The sequence below is a fragment of the Panthera onca genome, chromosome B3 (assembly GCF_046562875.1).
Source record: "Panthera onca isolate mPanOnc1 chromosome B3, mPanOnc1 haplotype 2, whole genome shotgun sequence".
In the NCBI taxonomy this organism is placed as follows: domain Eukaryota; kingdom Metazoa; phylum Chordata; class Mammalia; order Carnivora; family Felidae; genus Panthera; species Panthera onca.
In genome coordinates, this window is record NC_138344.1 from 55,340,425 (window position 1) to 55,364,018 (window position 23,594).

Here is a 23,594-nt window from a genome sequence, read left to right on the forward strand (position 1 = left end):
AGTTTCATTTATGTTTCCTTTTTCTCATTCTCTTTTCAGTAAGGAAAAGAAAAAGCACTGTCAAAACAGTGTCTATAATCCATCTCCAAATAGAGAGGTGTCTTCAGCAAAAGTGATTTTATTTTCACTTTTGAGAAATGATTTCCCCCCACCTCTTGTCTCTTCTTAGAATGATGATACTAGAGGGTATTTCTCAGCTAAAAGGATTGGGTCAGTTACATAAAATAGTATATTTTACACTAATGAGCAGAGGTAAGGTGGCTTTAAATGCCTGATCAAAGATTCCACTATTGTCTTTATTAGAATAATTACATGCCAGGGTGCCTGGGTGGCTCAGTGGGTTAAGCAACCGGCTTTGGCTCAGGTCATGATCTCTTGGTTCTTGGGATTGAGCCCTGCATCAGGTTCTGCACTGACAGTGTGGAGCCTGCTTGGGATTCTCCCTCTCTCCCTCTGTCTCTGTCTCCACCTTCCACTCCTGCTTGCTCTCTCTCAAAATAAACTTAAAAAAAAAAGAATGATTACATGCCTCTTAGCATGGGTTTTGCATGTAAGCTCTTTCTATATTTAAGGATGCTCTGAATCTATAAATATTACTACTAATATTATCATTGAACATTGGCCCATGGCTTCTATCATTCTCTGTAATCTGCGGTTCACATGATCGACAGTCTATTACTGCTACTTTAAGGGCATGCGGTAGAGGTTATCAATAGAGACAAGAAGTTGGGGAACAGAGTGAAGTATAAACTATTAGTACTCTCCTAACAGGGATCACTATTGGAGTTGAAGATGTGGGGAAAAGTAGAGAAATGAGAAATAGAGCCAAGAGTGACTTGGTTAAAGTGAATGGTTAAAGCAAGATGCTTCCGGAAGCTCTACTGAGAATGCTCTAAATAACAACTTGGACTCACTACTCATGTAACTAAGCCAACATATCTGAGGTCCACTAACCTCAAACTCTGATATATACACTTTACAAAACTCCAGGTGCCTATATGTTAGCCCTCTAGCCTTCCATCATTCCTCCATTGATAAGATGGAAAATGAACATGAGTTAATAATCATTTGGTATCTCCTTCTGGGTGGGATGAAGAGGGTCCTGTAGCAGGAAGTACTGTGTAGGGAAGGTGCTCTGAAATCCAAATCTTGGGCCTTGGCCTCCCTATCCACCGAAGCCATTTGCTTAAGTACTAGCTTGTGGCTTCCATTGCAACTGGCCACCATGGTAATTTAACTAACGGAGCATCAGATGTTTGTAGGAGTCTCTCTGATTATTTCTCTTCTGATGTATAAAGTACCAAGGACAGGAGTGGATAGTGGGCATCATTAGTGAGTGAGAAAGACCTGTCAAGGGAGAAGAAAACTACCTGGTCTCTGCCTGAGAAGTTACTAAACTGATAGTATGGTAATTATTAGTCAACTTGTAGTTAATCTAAAAATCACAAGGTGCAGTCCTACATGTGAAAATGATGCTTCTCTTTGGCCACCAGTAAAAACCTTTGGTTTCCTTTCTGCTGGGAGGGGAAGAACTGGCCCTTATAAATGGACCCTTTTGTTTTCCTTTTCCTACCAACTAAATCCACGTGGTTGGGATAAAACCAAACTGATAATGAGCTCAAGAACCAGCACAGTGCTTTTTTTCAGACCACCATTTGGGTGTTCTATGTTGTAGTTATTCATTATACTGTACACTTCTGTTTTATACACTTTTCTAAATGTTATATTTCACATAAAACAAAGTAAAAATGGTATAAAATACGCGAACTCTGCATATATAACACAGAATATTTGTCTCCAGTGAGCCCAACCCAACTGACTGGTAGGATATGGTTTTTCACATGGCATATTCTTTGCTTTTTCATTAAATTTGCTGTCTTAGGGAAGTTCCATGAGTCTGCCCTTATGCCACTGTAAAGAAAAAACTCAGCTTGTTTCCTTCCTATGTAGGAAAAAACCGGGTCTGCCCTCGTTTCTTCCCTGTTTGTCTTCTTTACTACTCAACTAAAACACTTCACTTCTGGTCACTAGTTGTGCAGAGGCTTCTCCCTACACCAAGCAATTCTTTGTAATACCAACAGGGTGTCCTACAATTTAACTCAGCTCTGACACTAGCTACCCAGAGAGGGTCAGATCTCACAGGTTAAGGGCTCAGTTCCACAAGAATGCCCCCCGCCCCCAATACACACTTCAGATTGCCAGTTACAAGCTAAGGTTGTCACCTCTGCTGCTCACCAAATGGCTATAGATTAGAGGTTCCAGGGACCCCCCCTCCTTCAGTTCAATTTCCTAGACATCTCACAGAATTGAGGGACACACCTTGGTTCACCAGTTTATTAAATGATATGGTAAAAGATCCAGATGGAAGAGGTGAGTAGGGCAACGTATGTGGGGTCACAGAGCTTCTACACCCTCTCCAGGTGTGCCACTCTCCCAGCACCTCCAGTGTGCACCAACCCAGAAACTCTCCCAATCTCCTATTTTTGGGATTTTATGGGGGCTTCATTATTTAGGCATGATCCATCATTAACTCCATTTTTAGCCCTTCCTCCCCTCTCAAGAGATAGGGGTCAGGACTAAAAGTTCTAAACTTCTCACCATGACTTGGTCTTTTTAGTGACCAGCCTCCACCCAGGAGCAATCCAGGAAGCCACCCAGAGTCACTTCATTTGAACAAGACAGTCATCACCCAGTAGATTACAAGGGTTTCAGGAGCTCTGTGTGAGCAACCGGAATCAATGACCAATATTAGAACAAGAGATGCACCTAGTGCTCTTATCACTTAGGAAATGACAACAGTTTAGGAACTACACGCCAGGAATCGGGGGCAGAGACCAATATGTATTTTCTCTTATCTCACAGCTCCCATCTGCTATAGATTAAATGCACTGATCCTACCTAGTTCCAGTCGATCAGGTCACATATGACAAACCTAATTAGTTCCCTTTCTGAGTCTTTAACATCTAAGATCTGTCATACCACTAGAGACCTTCTATAGCCACCCCTCCTCCCACATTCTCCCACCCCAACACACACTTTTTCTACAAACAACATCCCACCCCGGAGATCTTCCATTTATCCCTCATGAACACGGTTCCAAGTCTCTAACTTTCAGAGTAGATTCAGATGTAAACAACTTTCCATAAGTCTGGTGCCCAGATGGAAAGACACCAGGAATGAATACACTAGAGGACTTTCATTCACCATCTCTTCCATTCTGTATTCTGTCTACCACTTGCAAGACTGAAGGTTGCACAGAACATGGGCTTCAAAGCCATAGGACCTGAGTTTTAAGAGTGGTCTTTCAGCTGAAATGTTAAGCAAGCTACTAAACATCTCTGTGCCTATATCTGTCATCTATAAAGAATGTTTTCTCGGTGTGCCTGGGTAGCTCAGTTGGTTAAGCATCTGACTTTGGCTCAGATCATGATCTCACGGTTTGTGGGTGTGAGCCCCATATTGGGCTCTGTGGTGACAGCTCAGAGCCTGGGGTCTGCTTTGGATTCTGTGTCTGCCTCTCTCTCTGCCCCTCCTGCTCACAAACACACTCTCTCTCAAAAATAAGTAAACTTTAAAAAACATTTTTTTAAGTGTTTTATCTACTCTCCCACAGGTATGCCATGAGGAAAAAAACAAAAAACAAAAAACAAGCATTTTCTAAAAGTGCTTAATACACTGAATTTTCAGTAAGTGGGAACTAACATTAACAGTGTAACTAAGACCGAATCTCTTGGCAGTCACATCATACCATTTGTTCTTACTCAACTGTTACTACGTATTGGTCAGTGTTCAGAGGACAGAATCCACTAGTTTAGCAGAATGGGATTTATTTAAATTTTATTGACTGCAGAAATAATTTATATCATGATCCAGTATACACATGAACATATGAATATGTAATTCAAACAATGTTCACAATATTTACCCAGTTGACATGTGTTGTCCTCTGCTGTTTCTCTATTTAATTTTTAAAAATGCATTAGAGGAGTTGATTTCATGACTCACTAGTGAATTGTGACCCATAGATGGAAAATACTACATTACAGGTTACGAAATGGTCTAAAGAATCACTGGAAGGACGGAAGACACACACTCCAGCCTGTGCTTCCAAGAACGGGTTGCTGAGAAGCTGCCAGCTCCAGAAGCACTCCATCTACATGACCCACACTCACAAAATGACGTCTCACGAGCTTCCCACTAGTGCATCTGACCAGCAAAGCTGAAGTGACCCCGACAGCCCTTGTGCAAAGAAGCCTGGGCAATACAGTGCAGGCAATACAGTGCACGCCTTCAAGGTTGCAAATGATGTTAAATCAAGCAAATCCACAGAATCAGCCCCCTACCTGTGATGAAATACTGCTTACTCATATTAACTCAAAAGTACTTGGGATGGGCAAACCCAATGGCCTAAACACACACCATTACTCTACTTTTTCCCTATTAAATTGCCTATTTTCTTGGCTATACCCTATCACAGTGAGAGAAAGGTACACAACTTGTACAATTTATTTGATGGAACGAAATCAGGAAGATGAACCAACTGGAAATCCCCAGGTTGCATCTCCTTTCACAAACATAGTTCTATCCAGCCAACCGGGGCCTACCAAAAGGATGATAGGATGATTAAAAATAAAACTAAAAAATAACCTGAGGATTCTCTTCTTCCCAATGTCACAAAGAATCTTAAGATCAAAATCACTTTTGAGAGCAATGGAGAGAAGGGATGGACAAGGAGTAACTTCAACTTCTTATTATCTTTTTAGTTCACTTTGTGCGATAATTTGTATCTGTGAAAGAAGTCAAATTTATGGAATGAAAGGTACTACTTATGATTTACAAAGCAATTTAATAAGCTGAGAAGCAGCATTTAGTGAATTAAATAATACAGGGAGTTTTGGATCTGTAATTGATATACATTCCATTAAAAAAAAGAAACACTTTGTATTAGGTCACCACACAGATTTATACAACATTCAAATGTATAAAAACACAAGCAAGTGAGTTCCTTTGTGACCCCAACTGAGGTATCTTTTCCTTAATTAATCCTAAGACAACCAGTTTTAGTAGGTAACACTAATAAGTTTACAAAAGTATAAAACACCAAAACACCTTAAGCAAAGACTCTTTATTTTTAAGAAAAGTATGTTTTCTCATTTTCTATTCTTGGAATAAGTTTTAATTCTTCCCAGTAGAACCAAAACCTCCTGAACCCCTTTCAGTGTCATCCAAAACCTGAAAAGACATAAAGGTGGTGTTCAGGTGGTTAATTTCAGACCCTCTGTCGGTTCTCTCTAGCTCCTAATCTGTAAAAATTTTTTATTCCAGCTGTATCATCCTTTCAAAAAGGAGATTACAGAAAGAAAATTAAATTTTAAAAAAGCTCCATAAATAAAATATTGGGCAATTTTCAAAATAGCTAGAGAAATAGAATTTTAGAGTATATTTAAATGATGTATTATCCAAAGTAATGCTACAGAACAGCCACGAAAAACATTTCAAGAAATTCTACGATTTTAATTTTGCTTAAAATAGGACTACTGTATGTGCTATTATTTAGTTTCAAATAGCATATGAAATGCTTGAAATTGTAGTTTTCCCTTCACTGAAGACGGTACATCAGTTATTCCCAACTCGGCTTTTATGACACTTACCTGAACTTCTTCTATTTCTGGATAAAAAATCCGTTCACAAATGAGCTGTGCAATTCGATCACCCTTTTTGACTTCAAAAGAAGAAAGAGTTTATTACTGATATTTTATTGACACATTCTATCTTGCCTTAGAGGAGTAAGCATGTGTTATTTAGACACTCCTAACTCTGAAAACTCACATTCATGTGATTGTATGTAGTTAACGTACCTTCAAACTTTTCTTTGCCAAAATTAAATAGTACAACACCCACATTTCCTCTATAATCTTCATCTATGACGCCAGCTAAGGAAAAGAAAAACAGCATTAGCATGGTTTTTATGCTACCAAAACACTGAGGGCGTACGATGACCTCAAAATCACTTTTCTGCAGCTGTGAGGTCTTTAGCCTTGCAAATGGGTAAGTGACTCTTGCTCTGGAACTATGTAAAGTCTCAAAACTAAAAAATGATATTACTAAAATGCAAATACATAGAATTCATAAAACAGCCCTGATTTTCCAACCTGTCACCCTTACAAGTGGTGACCGTTTCCTATTCTAAACTGGGAATAGGGACTTAGCATCTCAGATAGGTCATCCTGAATTGCTCACTCCAAAACCACTGTTCTTCTGCTGCACGCCTGCTAAAAAGACTAGGAGAAAATAATGATTGGGTTGCAAAGGCTTCTCCTGGTAGCAGCTTCCCACTAATATCCAGATTGAAATGTGATTGAGTCATAAATAAAAAATGTCAAGAAGCCGGAAGATCTGCTGTGGAAGAAGTCAAGGCTGACACACTGTTAAGTGGCAGTCTAGCAAATATCAGAACAGTCATTTTTGCAATAAAAATGGAGCTGAACCTTTCAGTTCATATTCTTCCTTTCCTTTTAATGTGAGCTACCATCCTTTCTTAGAGCATGATCTCTCAGAAGACATTAGCACATAAGCTTAATAACAAGTACACTTTTATGTGAAACCATGTGTCATCAGTACCTGTTTGAGATTATAAACACGAGGACAGCAAATCTTTGCAGGAGAGAAACTTGCATCAGGGCCCTGCCTTGGCCCAGAGAGGTACATTTCTCAAGCTTGTTAGCATTTCAGTTTGGGTCAAGAATTTAAAACATTTCCATAAACACAAGCACAGATAATACAGGTGCACCAGGACTTCCCATTTCCTCTTTTAATATTAAGACAGAATTCACAACTCAACGGTTTTCAGTGTATTCAGAATTGTGCAACCATCACCACAATCAATTTTGGGGACTGTTTTCTTTACCCCAAAATAAAATCCCCTACCTTTTAGAAGTCACTTCTCTTCCTCTTACCTCTACCCACCCTCCCACCCCACCCCCCGCCAATTTCCTTTTATATATGTTCATTCTTTCCCCTCTGTTTGGAAAATGATAGGATTCATGTGATCCTAATTAAATCCTAATTACTAGTAACACCCTCCTCCTAAACAAACAAACAAACAAAATCCTCAAAGGAAAAAAAACCAGGAATGTACCTCAATGGGTATTAATACTGGTTGGCCAGACTCATAATTATTTGAAAGTAAACTGAAAAAAAAATTTTTTTTAAGAACAAGGTTAAGCATTCCCTTTCAATTTTCTCAAAGAGTGGGGGGGGGGGGGGGGGGTGGGAAGAAAATTTTTAAAAAAGTTCCAGAACGGGGAAAACTACTCAGATTTTTCCAGTGGATTACCGTTGAAGTTTAAATGAATCCCTGTGTTTTATGAATGAAAGTGAATTTAAGCATTCTTAAAAGTTCCTGACACAACACTTTTAGGAGTTTGAATTAAAGTAAATTTTTAACAGTGGGAAGAGTGAGTATGAAAGTAGCAGAAAGGCAGCAGAAGTGGTTCATATCATGTCTAGACTGAAGAAACAGTCTATTCTTTTCTAGTTGTACAGAAACAAATTCAAAGACCAATTCAAAGAATACTGAAGCCTGTCTTCTTTCCCCACTGCCACCTGACCATTAAATTAGTCCTTAATATGTACTGAAAGAATTGACAGAAAGATGGGACCAGCTGTTTTCTATATTATTAATATGCGGAAAGTTCTGGCTGTAGAGAACAACGTGGATCAGATTCAGTGTAGAAACCCCTGCAGAGACCATGCTGTTCCATGCTGGAACAGATGACTCCAGAAGGCCATGTAATCTCCAAGTTGGAGATCTGAAGTGCAGTCTAGTGCTCACTTATCTAGAAAGGGTTCAAGGAAGACAATGTGGACCAATTTCTGAACTCTTGGTTTCTACTTTATAAGAAAAATTTTACATTACCCAAATAGTACACGTACATAGAAAGTAAAAGCTAATAATGTTCCTCTACCCTCCTTCAGGGAGCCAATGTTACAGTAAGAGATTCTACGTATTACTTTCTTTTTTCCACTTAAAATATCAGACATCCTTTGCAATTAATATATAAATAGGAATCTTAGTTGTTCTTGAAAAAAATTTTTTAATCTTTATTTATTTTTGAGAGAGAGACAGAGTGTGAGCAAGGGAGGAGCAGAGAGAGAGGGAGACACAGAATCCGAAGCAGGTTCCAGACTCTGAGCTGTCAGCATAGAGCCCGACGTGGGGCCCGAACCCACGAACCATAAGATCATGACCTGAGCCGAAATCAGACGTTCAACAGACTCAGCCACCCAGCTGAGCCACCCAGACTGAGCACCCCTTAGTCATTCTTTTTAAATCTGAGATATGGAAATACAGTACCATTATCCCTGTGTAACTATTCTCTTACATGCTATCACTCAGGTTGCCTTTGCATTTTTGCTATAATATACAAAGCAGTCCTTTACAGATGTCCTTGTGTATTCGTGATTTTCAATCTCATCAAAAAGTTTCCGAAAAGCACTTTCCTGATCAAAGGGTGTGTACACTTTAAATTTTAGTGGATATTTCTGGATAACTTTGTGAAAAAGGTGTAGCAATTCAAACTTCTATCAGCAATATTTAAGAATGCCCATTTCCAAAGTCCTTGGTAGTACCAGATGGCAACAATCTTAAAAAAAAAAAAAAAATTCTGGCCAATGTGATGAGTGAAAAACAGTATCTCCTGGCTTTACTGTGCATTTCCCTGATGACTAGTGAGGCTAGAATTTTTTTCTCTGCATATTTGTTGCACATATGTATGTCCTCTTCTATATTTTGTTTACGATTTTTTTCCTTATTTGTTTGGGCATTTAAATTCTTTTTCCTGTGGCCTGCAAGCATTTGTTTTTACTTTCTGGTATCTTCTACCATACTAAAACACTCCCTTTTTGTAAAGGCCTTTGCCATATATCTATAAAGTAGTCCAAATCAGACTCATATGGTTGAATGTCTTGAATTCTGCAAAGCCAGATATCTACCAAGGTTTTATGCTTGGCACACAAAAATGTGAAAAGCCCTTTAACTCACTAAAAGAAATGAAGTCGTTTGAAGTCAATTAAAATGTATGGCAGGAAAAAAAAGTGCCCTCAATTAATACTTTTTTGTTTTTTAGCATGAATGCTAATAGTACGAAAAATCCAATAGTTCCAAGTTTAGGTATTACTCAAAGACAATTTGACCTTCAAGAAAAACCCAAGACATTCTTTTTCTACATAAGGAACATAAGCATCAGGGATATTTCTCTTCATGAGAAAGCAAAAAGTATTTTGAAGTTATCACTGGAAAAATCATACATTGGAACTGGCAGGGTAATTAACTGACTTCAGGCAAAAGTTTTACTGTGTCAAGACTTTGGCATGTCATTTGTTGGAAACCTTTAGTGAAAACTACCCACACCTACCAGATGTGGATTCTGAACAGAATCCTGCATACTCAACTTTTCCCTTTGACCCTTATTTACAGCCTGGGATTTCTAACAACATCTCTCTTTTGAAACAAAAGTGGTGGCCAACGATGATAAACCTGTGCCTAAGAGACATTTTTAAGACACTCTGCATCCAAGAACACACCACAATGTGATTTTAGGAATAATACCACACCAACCACCAGGCAAACTAACTTTCCGTTTCTTTTACATGAATTTTTTTTCAGGAGGTTGTTTTAAACAGCAAAAATGAGTAACAAAGTCAGAAAGAAAAAAAATAGCTGCCCCATTTAAAAAAAAAAATCCGTGAATTCTCTAAGGGACAAGAAATATAGCTTCTGGGATCTAAGACGTGCCAAGCAGTGTTAGATGCTTTACATGTATTCTCCTTTAATCCTCCCATCCTTCTGAGGCAGGCACACTAATTTCCATTTTATGGAAGAGGAAACTGAGGCTCAGAAAAGTAATAACTAGCCAGTTAATGACAAAGCTGGGACCCAAATCAAGTTGTTACTCCAAAGCCCATGTTCCTTTCACAACCCTTTGAAATTTCTTTAAAAATATATCCAATCTTTTATATCCTAAAGTTATAGTCCTCAATTACCATACTTGATGTTATAAAAGTATTTTTGGAAAGCAAGCATAACTGAGTCCAGGCAATTCTCAACCCGAGTGGGCTGTCCATTCTTGCTGTCTGTGCCAAACTTGGCTCCTTTTCAGTCGCTAAGAAAGGACTACTTTGAGGATTCTGTCTTGCCTCACAGCACCACCTAGTGACACCAAGGGCAGAAAGAGAGACGGCCCAGGGACAGTACTCATTCCCTACTTAAGGCCTGCAGTGCAGGTAACAGTGACTTTATTTAGCATAGTGCTTGGTTGGTGCAGGGATGGGGTGAGGTGAAACCCAGCATTGAATTGCAGTGTAAAGAACAGAGGGACTGTAGGGGCGCCTGGGTGGTTCAGTCACCCAGTGGAGTGTCCACCCAGTGGAGTGTCCACCCAGTGGAGTGTCCCACTCCTGATTTTGGCTCAAGTCTCAGGTGGTGACCTCAGGGCCATGGAGGTGGAGGGTGGCATGGAGCCTGCTTAAGATTCTTTTTCTGCTTCTCCCTTGCCCCAGTTCCCCATGTACTTTCTCCCTCTCTCAAAAAAACAACAAAAAAAGAACAGACAGATTAAAGGATTAGAACCATGGATGAAGATTCCAGTGTTCAACATGTCAACTTGGACTCATCTCTGAGACAGTTCTTCATCTGTTAAAAAGTAGCTTTGTAAAAATGGAGGTGTTTAGAGAATGAGGCATATCCACTTCTTGGAGGGGGAAGACGTCTAGTTAGGTGAAGCACTCGGCTCATAATGATGGGAATTAAAGTCAGAACAAAGGTCAGAATTTCCCTATAGTGAGGGGTGGTTAGGGAACCTACAGCAAGAGGACAGCACAGACTGGGGGCTCTTCATGAAAGGGGCTCCATGATGAAGTTGTTGGCTTTGGGAGACCTGAGTAAGGCTTGATTGTAAGGGAAATCAGAGCCACTGAGGACTTGTTTGACAAGAAACATAGAAAGGGAAGCATAGTGAGAAGTTTTCTTTTCTCACTCAGGGAAAGATTTTCTTTTTACATTTTGCCAAACAGGGATGGTTCTCTCATGCAGGTTAAAAAATTTCTTACAAGATTGACCTGCATTTTCTATAACTTTGGCTTAAAGAATTTCCTTCTTTTTTTAAATTTTTTTAAGTATTTATTTATTTTTGAGAGACAGAGAGAGAGAGTATGTGTGTACAAGCAGAGGAGGGGCAGAGAGGGAAAGACAGAGAATCCAAAGTGGGCTCTGTGCTGACAGCAGAGAGCCCTATGTGGGGCTGGAACTCTTGAACTGCAAGGTCATGTCCCAAGTCAGATGCTTAACCGACTGAGCCACCCAGGCGCCCCTTGCTTAAAGAATTTAGTAATTACTGGGGCGCCTGGGTGGCTCAGCTGGTTGAGCGTCTGACTTCAGCTCAGGTCATGATCTCGCGGTCTGAGTTCGAGCCCCGCGTCGGGGTCTGTGCTGACAGCTCAGAGCCTGGAGCCTACTTCAGATTCTGTGTCTCCCTCTCTCTCTGCCCCTCCCCCGCTCATTCTCTCTCTCTCTCTCTCTCTCTCTCTCTCTCTGTCAAAAATAAATAAAACATTTAAAAAAAAAAAAAGAATTTAGTAATTACTGCTTAAGTAATTTTTTAATTATTTAAGCAAAACATAATTGCTTTAAAATGACATAAAAGCTTTTCCTACCTTTCTAAAACTAACTTTCTTCTAAGAATGGAGTCATTTTTGGACTAAATGCAGATTATCACTAAGCCAAGGCAAAAATCCTATCCATCAGATAATGTCTAGTTAGCCTATTAGTAAAATAACATGTATTTCACATAGTGATCATTTAAAATTAGATATAATCAAATAATACTTGAAACTACCTCATAATTTGAGAGACGGAAATTTCTAAAAAGGCAAAACACAACAAAAATCATTTCCTATTGTTGAAGATAAAAATAAGACCTGTCTTTTGATTACTACCTCTTAAGCAAAGGCAAAGTGAATACATACACATATTTACAGAAGGAAAACGTAAACACATTACCTCCTACATCTATGAAGTGTTTCGCAGCCAAGCCAGAACGGGGAGCTAAAAAAGAAAAAGAAAAACAAAGAAAAGGAGAAGTTGGCTACTTTAAGGCATGTCACTCTCCTCCCCTAGAACATCTACATCTTAACTTTAGCAGGTGGTCCTGGATTAAAGAATATATTTATTATACTGTGTTAAAGGAGGAAAGAGTGTAGAGAAACCTGACATAGTTTAATTCAAAAGCTGCTTAAACCACTCCCACAGGACTTGGGGCCATGGAGGATGTGGAGAAGGTGTGGCAGTGAAGCCTTGGGCTGCTGGGGTAGACTGAGAGGTGAGCAAGCCAAGGGGACTCTTTTAAGAAGTCTGGCCACAAAGGGAGGACTGTGGCTGGCAGGGACACAGGACTGAGGAAGGAGACTTGTTTTCAGATGGGAGGTCTGGGCATATAGCAGTAGAGATGGGAAGAGGGCAAAGGAGGGGGCGGGGTGAAATAGGCATCAACTTAACCAACCAGTGGCAAAGCCTAGCCTAGAACTTGGGAATCCCACTCATGATGCAAATGCCAAACGACCCATCTGTATAAACAAATGAACCAGAGGAAGAGAAAAGGCCTGGTATCAGTCAAGCAAACTGTCAAAAAAACAAACCTTAAAAACTCATTCCCACTATGCTTTTTATTCTTAAAATGAAAACATGAAAAGCTAACATTATACCTTATACTTGCTGACTTGAGCAACAGGCCTATCGTTAATTATTCTAGCTTCTAGTTTTCTGTTCCAGAATACTTCAATCAGGCACTTTGTCAATAAATGCTGCCTCTTCCTGCTTTTCCTTTTATTTCATTCCATCTCCCTGATCTCCCCTCTCCCCACCACAAATATTCTCAAAATGCAGTCAAATACTGCCAAAAGGAGATGAAAAAAGAACCCATCTCGTGATTCTTTTAAAGGCGGAAGTATTAGCAGTTCTCACACTCATGGCTAACAAGATGGTGGTAGTCCAGCCCCTTCCCCACCACAGTTCCATTTGTGCCTTTAGGTTTACTCTGAAGTTAAGTTACTCTTGAAGAAAGTTTTGAACTCTCCAGTGACGGGTGATTTGCTTTCCATTTTGTCATAGCTCCTCCTGCTATAAGGCATACCCTCTAGTGCCTTGAAGGGTATCTCTTGACAGTAAGACACCCCATGGGAGAACACCCAAAGGGGGAAAAGGCTAAATAAATGGTCTGACAGACTCTGGAGTGAGGAGAAGCCAGAAGTTTTACTTAGCCTTATAATGCCATGTGCCATTAACCCCAGCCTGCCTCTTTCCTTACGTAACAAATATCAGCCATTCTCATTACCGTCTTCACATGTGACCTCATATACAATCTTGTCCTTGGTGGGGGAGCTCCAGTTAAAAATCACCTGTATTTTCAGTTTCTCATTGAGGAGCTGAGAGAACACACTCCTGGGCCAATGTGAGCCTCCTAAAAGCTCAAGGAATCAGAAAAAGAGGGAGGCAAAAAGCAGATAATTACATGAAATCTAAAGTTTCCAAACGGCTGCACTTGCCATCATAGTTGGCACTTCTTTATTTTAGGACACATGCCAAACAGTATCCATTCCCTCACTTATACCCTAAATGGAACTAAGATAAAGGAACAGATCATAAAGGAAGAGCTTGACAAATAGTTACCCATGCCTTAAATCACTTACCTACTCTTCCATAGCACCCAGAAGGAAGAGCTATCTGAATGTCCGTTTTCACAAGGACTTTTTCCATAGGTGGTACTGTATAATCATAGGCACTAGGAAAATAATGAAAGAAAGTAACCAGTATTTATTCATAAAAGTGTTTCTATACGCTCTTCCTTGTGACTAAGTATACAGAATTGCTTTAAATAGATTTCATAAAATAATCACAAAATTCATGCAATCTTACATTTCAGTAACCAGTCTAAGAGTTCAGTACTCGAAGTTTCCAGTTCATATAAAAAAGAGCTTATGAAGAAGATAGTGGTAGATATTCTCTTTTAGTCCATCATGAAAATTGTGCTACCTTTAGATATAGTCATTCTGGCAAATATTTTGGTTTAAGAGGTATCAACATGTAATTTTGTTCTCCCCTGAACAAAATTTTGCTGGGAAACTGAAATACGTATTAGCAGGAGGGGGTGGAAAGGCACACTTTTAAAAGTTGTATGCTTCACTAATGCGATATAAAAAGAGGAAGATAGGGGTGTTCACGTGGCTCAGTCAGTTAAGCATGGAACGCTTGATTTCAGCTTGGGTCATGATCTCACAGTTCCTGAGTTCGAGCTCCACATCAGGCTCTGAGCTGATAGCTTAGGGCCTGCTTGGGGTTCTCTCTCTCCCTCTCTCTCTCTCTGCACCTTCCTGCCCCCCCCTCAATCATGCTTGAGCAATAGCGCTCTCTCTCTCTCAAAACTAAATAAACAGGGGCGCCTGGGTGGCTCAGTCGGTTAAGCATCCGACTTCGGCTCAGGTCACGATCTCATGATCCATGAGTTCGAGCCCCGCGTCGGGCTCTGTGCTGACAGCTCAGAGCCTGGAGCCTGCTTCAGATTCTGTGTCTCCCTCTCTCTCTCTTCTCCTCCCCCATTCATGCTCTGTCTCTCTCTGTCTCAAAAATAAAAAAAAAAAAAAAAATTAAAAATAAATAAATAAACTTTTAAAAAAAAGCTGTGTTGCATCTGTATTGCTAGCCTTGGTAGTTAACCAAGCTTACCAAGCTGAAGCCTTGTTCCTCACAGGTTGGGGACAGAGCTGATCACTGTCAATAGGCCCTGGAGAAGGACACTGCTGAGAACCCAATATTCTAAGATCCACCCATCAAATGCTGCTACTATTGCTCTTACTGTAGCCCCCTTCTTGATAGAAATTTAAGAGATTTTACAATGAGCAGAACAGTTAAGTTACTTTGGAGACCTTAGTGAAAACTAGTAAAGCAGTATTAACATTTTCACTTCTTTCATTGGAATTTCCTCTTTCCATAGTTAAGCCCTAATTTATTAAAGAGGGAAGTTATTTCCATGTCTATCTCAGTATACAGTCATCTCTATTCATTAGGAGGATGTTAAAGTATCTTAAATCAACATCTCTCATTTGACTCACAACAGTGCCCAGATATGATGCAGTCAAACTACATCAGTCCACGTTTAGCCACGAAAACTAAGGGACTGACCACATCCCTTTCAGCTCTAACAGTCTATACCTCACCTTCCTTTTTCTATCGTCACACACTCCTTTCTCCCCTCCTCCTGTGCTTATGACTGAGACCAGTAGTTCTCACATTAGAATTACCCGGCATGCTTTAAAGTAAATCCTAAGGATTTAGTCCTGTATTAAACACCCATAACCCCCAGTATCACTTTTCACCTACCTTAATGGTTCTAAGAACTGGGCACAGTAGTCAAGGGAAAAAAGCACTGAATTAAGGGTCAAAAATTTTATTACATTCAAGCCCTTAAGCAATCAGTTCAGCTCATCACAAACTCCCTCATCTGTAAAAAAGTAACACTTATCTACTTCAGTAGTGCCCCGAGGATTCAATAAAAGTGCCCACAAGTAAAGGCTTTAGTAGAGGGAAAAGGTGCTGAACAAAGCAAAGGGTGGTAGGTAGTATTACTGACATTCCCACTGCTTTTCTGATTTGTACCCTTTTGACATTCCCAGTCCTTGGGCAGAACTTAAATATGGACATACAGAAAAATTTTACAAATCCTTTAAGGCAGAAGCATCGTTCAAGAATCCTCCTCATGTATTTTCATACTCAGCACCTATACTTCCACCTTAGCTTCTCTTCCTGTTGCCCACTGCATCACCCTCAGGCCACTCCTTAAAGGCCAAGGTGGGCCTTATTCATTTCTACCTTCCACCTGGAAAGGGTAAAATAAATGTTGCAAAACAAATAATGCCTTGGTGGACATTTACATGTAGTTACCATTCTTCATGCTTATCCCAAATCCTTATTGAATTTATGCTAAAGAGGAAAACTAACATTTTCAACAGTAAAAAAAAAAAAAAAAAGACTGAAATCCTACATAAATGCAAAAGGAGTTTGTTTTTGTAATCTGTTAAGTGAAAGTTTCAAGCTGTAGCAGCAGATGGCAAGAATATAAGCTAACCTGAGAACTCTGCAACTCCAGGCCTGCACCTTCTCTGCGTGGGGTAGGGATGCCACGAGCAGAAGGCGGCGGGAAATCCCCACTCACCTGTACAGGTCGTAGCCCGCGGCCCGCGCGGACCCCTTGCTCGGGGCGGTGGCGTGCTCCGAGAGCCGGACAAAGCGGAGCCGCATGGCGTCCTCCGCAGGCCGAGCCCGCTTGCTGGGGGAGATGGTGGGTGTCGCTTCAGAGCAAGGCATGGCAGAGCAGAACGAGAGAAAAGAGGGAACAAGTGGACTCAGAATGAGTCCAGCCGCCAAAAATTTAAATCTCCCGCCAACAACTCCTCGCCCCGCCCACCGACCCCCGGACGAGCCCACAGTTCTGGCTGAGAGGGGAGGCGAGATTTAAACCCTTCTTGGAAAGAGGATTTGGGAAACTACTGCGCCTTTTCAAGCTTTTCCAACTCAGCGCACGGGTCCAACCTGCGCGGGGACGGCCTCGGTGGCTTCCCGCACACACAACAGGAAGGAAGCATTTCCCTAGGGGCTGCTCAGGCTCCCACACCGCTCAGACCACCGCGGCTTGCTCGGGGCCCGCCCGCTGGTCTCCTCATCTCCCTCCTCCTCCTGCTCCTCCTCCTCCTCCTCCCCCAACCTGGGCGGCCCTGGGGAGGGGCGGCCGGGCTCCCAGCCTCCCCACTCCCTGCAAGGGGTGTCCTGTCAGTCTGGGCCCCGACATTACTGGCGCCGCGGCAGCCCCGACTCAGGCTGCGAGTGCTGGACAGCGGCCGGGGCGGCCCCGCGGCCTCTGCTCTCGGCGCTGCGCTGCGCGCGTCTTTAAACACTGAGCGGAGCAAACACGGAAAGAAATGGTAGCCGAGAGCCGGGCGAGGGCAGACGGGAGTCATTTGCCCCGAAGTTTGGGCGCTGGTTGGCTGGCCCGCTCCCGCAGGCGCTCTCCGGGTCTGCACCCTAAAGATACGTCCGGGTAAAATGACCTCGGAAGCAGTAACCGCCGCCGCCGTCTGACGAAGAGCGCAAGGAGGCGGCGCATGGACCGCCCTTGGGCTGGCGCAGGCTCTGGGCTCAGGCGGGAACGAGGTCTCCGCCTGCCTCCTTGGACCCTCATCTTTTTTGTGGTGTCTGTTTTCCAAGGCTATCCGCGAGGCTCGGAGCCTGGGCCCTGCGCGCAGTTGAGTTACCTGGGGCGGCGCCCCCCGCGGCCATGGCACCACAGGTTCTAATCTCAGGGGTCCCCAAAGTAACGGAACCGCACCACCATGCAGATGACGGTCGCTGAGCTCAGTGCTACGTCCCAGGCCGTAGGCCAGGCAGCGTGTTCCATTCCTTACAGTACCCACAGTGCATGGCGTGTTGTTTACCCTTCAAGGGGGCGGGGGCAAGCATCTCAGGATGATCCCAAGGATAACTCAGTTGAAATCCTAGCACTGTTTCATATGACCCCACAGAAACACAGAGGGGGGACCCCAGTGCCTGGGATTCGAACGAAGATCCTGGGCTACCCTGGAATAATTTACAATGGGGATGAGGAAATAACTTTCTAGATAATTGTAAATTGACTTTTCTAGGATATAAATATCTCTAGTTATTTCCAGAACTGATGCAAAAATCTGAAAACTAAAATGAAATGCACCTTGTCAAGATAAACGCAAACAATAGGTCAGTTTTAGAAAAATGACAGAAACGTTAGGGTATTGTTGAGGAAGTTTCCAGACTTACCTGCTGTGCCTTTCCTTATTGGCCCCACCTCTGCAGTCTCTTACTGGTTCCATTTAAATGTTGGAATTCCTCCAGATGACGTTATGGATTATACTCTACACTCTCTTCTCTTGCCTTTAAACATCTACCACTTAAAGACTCCCCAAACCGATATCTATAGCAACATGATATGGGTCCTGCTACTTCTCTAACCTCATCTAGAGCCATCATCCTGCTCACCTCTGGTGCTTCTGGCCACAGTGGCTTTCTAACCGTTTCTAGACCCATCAGACTTACTGCCTGGGAGTCTAGACACACCCGTCCTTAGATAATGTTTCATGTGTTTCCAGTCTCAGCTCATCTCAGAAGGGCTATTTCTGTTAAGGGAAGTCCCTCACCACCATTTTCTATCACAATAATTTTTTCTAGTCACATCACTTATTACTACAATCTGTATTTCATTCATGTCTTTTGTATGTATGTATGTATGTATGTATTTTTGCTTGTTGTCTATATGTTCTAGTAGACATAAGCTCCAGAGGACAGGGACCACATATGTTTTCATTCACTAATGTATTCCTGGGGCCTAGCTTAGTTCTTGGATCAGAACAGTGCTTGATAAATATTTGTTGTATGAATGAAAGAGATCTTCTTGCTTGTTAAAGCCCCTGTATATCTTATACAGGCCCCTGTATAGGATCACTTCTCAAAATCTTTTGATTTTCCTGTCTACCCCTTTAATTTTTAATCAATGTGTTTTGTTTTGTTTTTCCATGTAATGTTTTTTCAAGGCCCGCAATGAAAAACTGGCCTACCCCTCCACCAAAACACTCCCCCAAAGTTCACTCCTCAGGGGCAATGCTTCCAACTTTTTTGGCTCTTTCTTCTGGAATGTAACCCCCTGTTTCTAAATCGCATGTTGCTATTTTTTTTTAGTGGCATAGAAATTATCTTTAAAATTAGGGTAGTTGAGGATTAAGTCTTTTACTCCTCTTTCCACCCCATTCTGCAAATAGTTCTGTAGCAATATTTGGATAAGTCAGTAGTATTTATCATGACTGTGTAAATATCATTCACTGTTGAGATGAGTAATGTGATATTATTTTTTTTTTTACACATGTCCCCCTCAAGTTAATAAATATGTTGTTCTTCCATTTGTCTTTGGTGGTGGTGTTTTTGATTCACCTATTGCTTTTTTCCAAATGCTCCAGGGGATCTAGTACCTTACATCTATCATATCAAATGAAACACTGAAACACATCAAATCACCTATCCGTTTCAATTTCCCCCTCCCTCACCTCTCCATTCTCTTGCTCCAAAATGTGCATGTGACTCTCTAGTCCTGCTGAATAGCTGTCATCCTGACACTTCCCTTTGCCCTTTTCTTATATTGGAGACTTGGTTTTAGGAATCTAGTATCTTCCTTTTAGTTTACTCCTTTATTTTGCTGAAGCCCTTTCTCTAGTAATTTCCTAAGGAAGTTCACATTAGAGATTCAGTCCTTGCATATCCTAAAATGTAATAACTGTAATGACTCCCTTTACCCAGACTCAAATAAAAGTCTCACTTCACTTATGAAACTTACAACCAGCAGTGAGCTCTGCCTTGTCTTATCTCTTACAATATTACCTTATCATTGATTAGCCATATACAGCCATTGTGTAATTGCCTTGTGATATGCATTTTATCTTTCACTTTAATAAGAGTTATTAATTTGTATGAAACCTTCAAAGCATCTACTTCAGCGTTTTATACAAAAGTGACTTGTTTGGCTCTTTGTAATCCCTAGTCCCAGGAAAGGATTCTATTTCTTCTGTTAATGTGGATAAAATGTTTATTATTTTCACTTTGCATCTGAGGACATTTTAGATTAGAAAGAGAAAGGGGTATAATCCAACTGCAAAAGGTTAGGGCTCCGAACCAATAAGCATATCATAGGACATTCCTTAGGACAATTGAAATAGAACTTGATATGAAAATACATCTTTAATTCCATACACTACAGCAAAGAACTAGACATGTTCCAACCATAGTGTATTCCCTGCTGTTTTTTTAATCACAATATAATTATCCTATCAGTCATGCTGATTAATTCAATTACATACGTCCAGTGCCAACTTGAACCTGTTGAGAATGTAAGTCGGTACTTTATAAGCCATGTTGTCCTTCCTATCTTGACCATTAAGATTTTTCTATTTTTAACAAGGACTTAATGTGATGGTTACTTTATGCCAAGTATATTTTAAGTGTTTTATGAATACTAACTCATTTAATCAGGACAACCAGAGGAAACAAGTGTTATTATACCCATATTACAGGTGAGGAAACCAAATCACAAAGGATTTGCCTATGATCACACAGCTCACAAGTAGAAAGAGATGGAACCAAGATTCAACTCGAGGTCATCTGACTTTAGAGTCCCTGCACTTAGCCACCGTGCTCTGTAGGTTTACATGTGCCTACTGAGACTGTGGTGAACTCTTCTTGATGCTAAGCCTGCTACTGACTATGTTCCCCAGGTCTGGGAAAGATGTGTGTAGTAAATTAACCAGGCATTCTTAGCTTCACAGTTGTTCACGCCCTTCTGGTTGAGACACCAGGTCATACTCTGGGTTTTTCTAACATCACTGGCTGCCTCTTCTCAACCTCTCTTCCTGTTCAAGATAAAAAGCCTTGGAGTCCTGCTTCCTTTTTCTCTGTCAGATCTTCCCTTATCTAAAAATAGTTTCCTCCTAGGGTAACATGTAGTGCTTTACCCTATTTGGTTTTTCTTCACAGCATGTACTACTATGTGATATAACATATTTATTCATTTCACCTGTATGTTGTATGTTTTCTCCTCTAACATATAAGCTCCATGATGGACTTGAATCTATCTTAATTTGGGTTCTTTTCAGATGTTCTGTTTCTTTTTCAAATTGTATTATTACTAATTTTATTTTAATTAATTTAATTATGTTACTATTTCACATTTCCCTTTAGTTATTTAGAGATTTCGCTCTCTGACTTATAATTTTAGATAAAACATGCATGCTTAATTCATCGGTGTCTAAAATCTGAAACAAAGTTATTGTCTTTCTTCTGGATAACACAAGGATCTTCGAATGCTTTAATTTCATCACTCATTCTTTCAACATATATAAAATTATTATCTAGTATTTTAGGTGTATCTTTTCTTTGAATCTCAATAAACATTATTAGTATCACTACTTTTTAGAATTATTTTTAAAAATGTTTACCCAGACTTTTATCACTTTCTTTGCTTTTCCTTCTGCATCTCTGATCTCCATCTGGGATCACTGTCCTTTTGCCCAAACTTTCGGTGGACTTTTTCAGTTTTTGTCAGTTTGAACTGACAAAACTCTTGAACACTTCCTTAGGGTTCTATGACAATCATTCAGGAATGGAAGATGTGGGAATATTAAAAGAAAATTATCATAATTCCCCATAACCGCATAGCTCTGCTTATCTGAATTCAGAACATTCCACCGTGGGCAAAAATACTTCATTTACCATGCCACGGTTCACCTTTACCAGAAATATGTGTGAGCCAAGAAAAGGCAGAAGCCACACTTTGGGTTCTGGTACCAAAAGATAGAAGTTCTTTGTTTCAAGCCCAGAGTTTTTTACACCATGGGCAAAACACCAGAGTAATGCTGAGGATAGGTGTGATGTATACCTATCCTTTGGGGAAGGGCAATTGAAATAAGGGAGATAGGAAAGAAGAACTCGTATACAGGTAAATAAATTTCAGTAAAAAGTACATATGTTTGTTGACTATCTGAAAGTTTGTCCTTTGGTCCAGAATACCATCAGCCTCCAGAATAGCACAATACCTCCTAGAATACCTTGTGTTCCCTTAGGAGTATCTATAGCCCAATTTGAAAACACTAGACTAGCATATAACTTGCGAATTCACAAGAATGTTTCTGCCAGGCTCTTAAGAAGAACACAAAAATCAAATATATGTAGGCTTTCAATTTCATAAGAGCAGCACATGGATCGTAAGAATAGAAGTAGCTCAGGAGCTCGACATTATGTTGAGTGGCAGTTAAATAAAGCAGGTAAGGAGGAAGCAAATCGTTAACAAGATAAGCATTTATTACTAGAAACTACTTTGGACTAATTCACAAATGACTGCCACATGGTACTACAAAATTCAAGGGGATCGGAATAGTTAACATACAAACCCAGAACTGCAGTTTTCATGAATACACTGAATACCCAATCTGTTAACATGATCACCATGAAAAGCTGACTCTGAATTATGCCAGTGTGTAGGAGTACCAGGAGGTGAAATTTCTGTATTTACAGCCCATAGAAGGACATTTTATTTCCTTTTAAAAGCATCACTGAGTTTTTAGGAAGTAAAGAAAATAAAAACAGGTAGCTTGAGAGCCAGGATACACATGAAAATCACCTAGAAAGCTCGGTCAAATGCCCATGTCCAAACCCTACTGCAAACTGACTACTCAAAATCTCCAGGGTGATTCTTATTGGCCACCTCTGGTTAAGGACCATTGCTTTAGGGAATTTATTTCTAGAGAATCTGCTGGGGTCGATGCAGAGGGAGAGAGAGAATCTTAAGCAGGCTCCACAAGTAGGGCTTGATCCCACTACCCTGGAATCATGACCTAAACCAAAATCAAGAGTCAGACTCTCAACCAATGGAGCCACCCAGGTGCCCCAATTTTACACCTTTTTAACCATTCTAAGACATGTGAAGGTCTGTCTGCCTGCTGCCTTTAACAGCACAAACTGGTAGTCACAAAAGCATGCGTCTCTTGGGGAAGCTTCTAGATCTGGGATCAATAAGACTCACAAAAGCAGGCCAGGTCTGTTCCTAAGTGTTCCCAGGGATGGGCTTATTTTCTCACCTTCCCTGAGAGCACAGGTGCCTTTCCTCTTGGCTCCATCTGTTGGGGACCATCTACTTCCTTCTGCTCCTCTTCCCCAACATGGGCCCCATCTCGGTCAGGTCCGTTTCCTGGATGAAACAAATGGGTCCAGGGAGCAGGTATGGAGAATGAATGTGGAAAAAGAAGATGATGTTAGGGCCACACTGGACAGTTTCAGTGTGAGTGGAAACCCACTGGTTGGTTGGTTTGGGGCAAGTGAATATATGACAATCATTCCGAGCAGAACATGAGCATGAGAGTTTATTATATCATCGAGGGTAGCTCCAGGGGAAAGGATGCCTAGTTAAAACACTACCTCAGACAGTTTTGATCTCTCTATTTCTCAGGTCTCGTTGGTTGCACCTGATTTCCTCCACGACATTAAACAACCGTTGTATGATTTTTCTGTTGGTAGCACACAGTTTTTCCAAATTAAAAAAAAAAGACAGGAACAAAAAGGTTATGCTTTTCATCTATGTCTGTGTAAACAAACCCAGTAATTACCATAACTCAAATTGCTGCTGAAATTCTCCATATTTTAATGTGCACACTGTTGCTCTTGCTACTAAATCTCTGCATATATCCTGGGAAGTTAATCCTGAATTAGGAAACAGAAAAACTGATTAAAATAAAATTGGGCCAAGTCCATGATTTTTATATTCATAAGACTCAAAATTTCTGTGAGGAAATGTGCAATGCAAATTGAATTATCTTCCAGAATAATAACAAAAAAAGAGAAACAATGGTAAAATATGGGTATCCATGCAGAGAGATGTATGAATTAGGCTTGCTAAGGTTTCAGTTGATTGTGATTCAATATT

The 23,594-nt window shown here is 40.8% G+C and overlaps 1 protein-coding gene across 3 annotated transcripts in view; it reads right to left on the reverse strand.

The window, feature by feature from the left end:
• The window catches only part of DUT (deoxyuridine triphosphatase), a 31,799-nt gene extending 14,310 nt beyond the window's left edge, over positions 1 to 17,489 (reverse strand). Inside the window, exons 1-7 of one of the 3 annotated variants that reach the window (XM_060618621.3) lie at positions 17,359 to 17,489; positions 16,263 to 16,398; positions 13,744 to 13,835; positions 12,059 to 12,103; positions 5,859 to 5,933; positions 5,652 to 5,722; positions 5,111 to 5,232 (exon numbers count right to left, since the gene is read on the reverse strand). In XM_060618621.3, the coding sequence (XP_060474604.1) occupies positions 5,176 to 5,232; positions 5,652 to 5,722; positions 5,859 to 5,933; positions 12,059 to 12,103; positions 13,744 to 13,835; positions 16,263 to 16,398; positions 17,359 to 17,383 (501 nt within the window). In that variant the 5' untranslated portion in view covers positions 17,384 to 17,489 and the 3' untranslated portion in view covers positions 5,111 to 5,175. Of the gene's footprint in view, positions 1 to 5,110; positions 5,233 to 5,651; positions 5,723 to 5,858; positions 5,934 to 12,058; positions 12,104 to 13,743; positions 13,836 to 16,262; positions 16,399 to 16,898; positions 17,333 to 17,358 lie in introns of those variants that run through there. The other 2 variants (XM_060618620.3, XR_014137804.1) reach the window with 2 other exon arrangements.
• Between the last annotated feature and the right edge of the window lie 6,105 nt (positions 17,490 to 23,594).